The sequence below is a fragment of the Elephantulus edwardii genome, unplaced genomic scaffold (genome assembly GCF_000299155.1).
Source record: "Elephantulus edwardii isolate Elephantulus edwardi_28Jun2011 unplaced genomic scaffold, EleEdw1.0 scaffold00003, whole genome shotgun sequence".
NCBI classification, from domain to species: Eukaryota; Metazoa; Chordata; class Mammalia; order Macroscelidea; family Macroscelididae; genus Elephantulus; species Elephantulus edwardii.
The window spans coordinates 27,435,389-27,438,535 of record NW_006399753.1 but is presented as its reverse complement, the minus strand read 5'-3'; the positions used below and the strand labels follow the sequence as shown (position 1 = coordinate 27,438,535).

Sequence of the window (3,147 nt, the reverse complement as noted above, 5' to 3'; positions counted from 1 at the left end):
CTGTTAATACAAAAATGAAGGTTCTAAATAGGAAACTATATTTCTAGTATCTCTATTTTCATTGAACATCAGTTATTAAGAAAAGGAGTCCTAAAATTGTTTTTTTAAAGAGGAGCATTATGTAAACCAAAAGCAGTCATGGGTAATAAAAGTATCTTCATGAGTTCGGTGGACGTACACTCCTTTTTTTTTTTTGCCTTATACACCAATGTTCATAGCAGTGTTATTCACCATCAGAAGAACATGGAAACAGTTCAAATGTCCAACCAGAATCGAATAGATTGAGAAATTATGGTACATGCACAAAATGGAATACCATGTAGTATGCAGGAGCAATGATTTTGTAAATTATTATATAACTTAGGAGGGACTGGAAAGCATTATGCTGACTGAACTAACTTAATCCTACAAGGATAAATATTGTATAAAACCATTATTTTAGAATGAGTATAAGTATCTAAGAGGGGTGGGAGAGGTTGGAAGCAGAGGGATGAGGATGTGCTGGGGTGACGGACAGGGATTCATCATGTGGTTGTACAATTTCATGGGGGGGGAAATGAAAGACTGTTCTCAAAAACAATGTAATCGAATTTTGTAAATAACTAGTATAAAATTTTTTTAAAGGTGTTAATTTCCAATATTAGCTGAGTGTTTAAATCTCGCATTTTCTGCCATAACAATAGAAGTTTATGTTTGTTTCTAACAGTAAGTAGGTACTTCATGCTTTACATGGCGTAGATATTCTTGGTAGGTAGATTTTTAAGTGGCTTATTAATTGGTTTAAGTTCATGGACAGCCTAAGACATATTACTATTTTTTCCATGTAGAATAATAGAATACAGGTTCTCAACTCCAAAATTCACACAGGTTTTCAGGAACAAACTAAACTGGACAATGTAAATAAAAGTGCTTTATAAACTAGAATATAATTTGCAGATCAATGTAAACAGTTACCATTTTCAAGTAAATCCAGAGAGTAACAGAATTTCTCTGTGGCTGGAACAGTGTTCTGAGGAAACATCTTGTCAAACACCTCGTTCAACAGAAAGATGAACACTGAGGTTCAGTCAGCCAGTTAGCTTTTCCATGTGTCAATTCTATATTTTAAAACACTAACAGTAACACCTTTACTAGGCACTTTAAAAACTTTTAATACAGTGTGTTTACAAGACAAAGACTTTTTAAATTGCCTGGAACTTGGCATGTTGTTGTTATGTATCATCAAGTTGACCATGACTCATAGTGATCCCATGCACAATAGCTCTGAATCCCGCCTCAATAAACGCTTGTCATTGAAATTAGACTATTGGGATTGAGTTGTTATTAAAGTTCATCCTGGTCACTCCTCTCTCGTGATGAAACCCAACGACTTAGAATCACCTCCTGGACTTTAATTCTTTTCATACATTCTGGTGACTCCATTTCTTGGTCAGTCATAGTAGAAGGTTTAATCAAATAGCATAGCATAAGTTCCTTCGAGACATTAACTGAGACCCTGCTTAGGGCTGCCAGTGACTTCCAGCTGAAAGGTCTGCGAAGAGATCCTTCAAAATGGTCATCAACCAGCCCAATGATGACAGAGTAACTTGCATGGTAAAATGGAGGGCCTTTGCGATACAGCAGTAGATCTGTTCCATACTTGAGCCCCACTTTGGGCACCCAGCCCTTGCTTCGAAAATGAAGGTAGGCCATATATGTGGTCCTGAATGAGGGCTGAACAGCAGTGAAAGCCTTCCAGAGTTTCATTATCGTCAGAGGCTCCTTCTCAAAGGAAATACTAAGACATCCCAGAGCATAGACCAGGAAGAATGCTTCTGCATATTAGTCTCTTTGTTTGTACCAATTCCTCATGCGGTGCATCCTCTCCCGTGCTCACACCACTAACCACTTCCTCCACAAGCACATACTTGTCATCAGGCCTGCTTTTTCTGCTAGAGGGGACACTTTCACACCATCCATCCTTTGGCTGAGTGTTAGGCATGATGAGATCACCATGGTGGCTGTGCCGATTATGGGACAAGGGTGCAGCATCCTCTACTGTAAGTCCACTGGAGCCATTTGTAGTTCCAATATTCTGCCTGGAAGCCTGCCATGGACGGTGAGTTTGCTGGTTCAGGTCCTCCAAGCTATCAGACACTCTAGTGTCTCTGTTGAACACAAGAAGCTCCTCTCTACCTTCTGGGGCTTCCATTTTGGGATCCACTTCATAGTTGAGCTCACCCTGAAAAGGAGCCTCTTCACATTTATGCCAAGAAGGTTGTTTAAGTGGCTTGGTATACTCCTGTAAGATGTTATACACAGTGCTTTCCTCCTGTCCCTGTCTACAAAGGAGTTTGGCAGCCCATTCCACACCTTGCTGGTACTTCTTTGATGTAATTATGGGCTTGCTTGTCCTTATACCTTTCCATTTAGCAACCAGCTTAGGATCTGAAATTGTAAAGTTTGGACGGCTCCTTGATAGACTACTTTTTCCAAAATAACCTTTCCCATATAGTTGCTCAATATCCTCTTCATTCCTCACAATTATGTTGTTGTTCATCATTTCAGCATGGCACATTTTAAATTCTTTCTTAGGAACATGGTCCTGATCAAAAGGGATTGGAAATGGAGACTCATAATGCTCACATACTTTTCTTTTCCTCTTTGGAGGATAGAAAACTGCTTCAGCCATTTTTCCACGGTAACTTCTATGGCCCAAGCGACAGCGGTTTGCCCAGAAACATAGGCCAAACGGACACCCCGTACACTCCTTTTTAAAGCTTCTGTAAGTTGTTGTTGATTGCCTTCAAGTCAAGCATGACACATAGCGATCCTATGAACAAAAGGCTTGAAGTCCCTCTACAATTATCAACATTTATCAAAGTTCATATCAAAGTTCATAGGGTTTCCGGAGGCATGTTGTTTAGGAAGTGGATGCCACTCCTGCTTCCAATTAAGCAAAGTATAAATTTTCCAAAACACACACACGCATATAAACATGCTCAAAATATTTAAGAGATCTACGGGATGACAAAGCAAAATATTACAATGAAATGTGCAAGGAGTTGGAGTCAGAAAATCAAAAGGGCCGAACTTGCTCAGCATTTCTTAAGCTCAAGGAATTGAAGAACAAATTCATACCTCAAGTTGCTATAATCAAGGATGCTT

General features: G+C 39.3%; 1 protein-coding gene across 1 annotated transcript; it reads right to left on the bottom strand.

The window, feature by feature from the left end:
- Positions 1 to 1,323: 1,323 nt before the first annotated feature.
- Positions 1,324 to 2,671, bottom strand: TSEN2 (TSEN2 tRNA splicing endonuclease subunit). The gene is made up of 2 exons (XM_006879340.1): positions 1,848 to 2,671; positions 1,324 to 1,816 (listed from the first exon to the last, which is right to left on the bottom strand). Exons 1-2 carry the CDS (start codon positions 2,669 to 2,671, stop codon positions 1,324 to 1,326), a joined length of 1,317 nt encoding a protein of 438 aa, XP_006879402.1.
- Between the last annotated feature and the right edge of the window lie 476 nt (positions 2,672 to 3,147).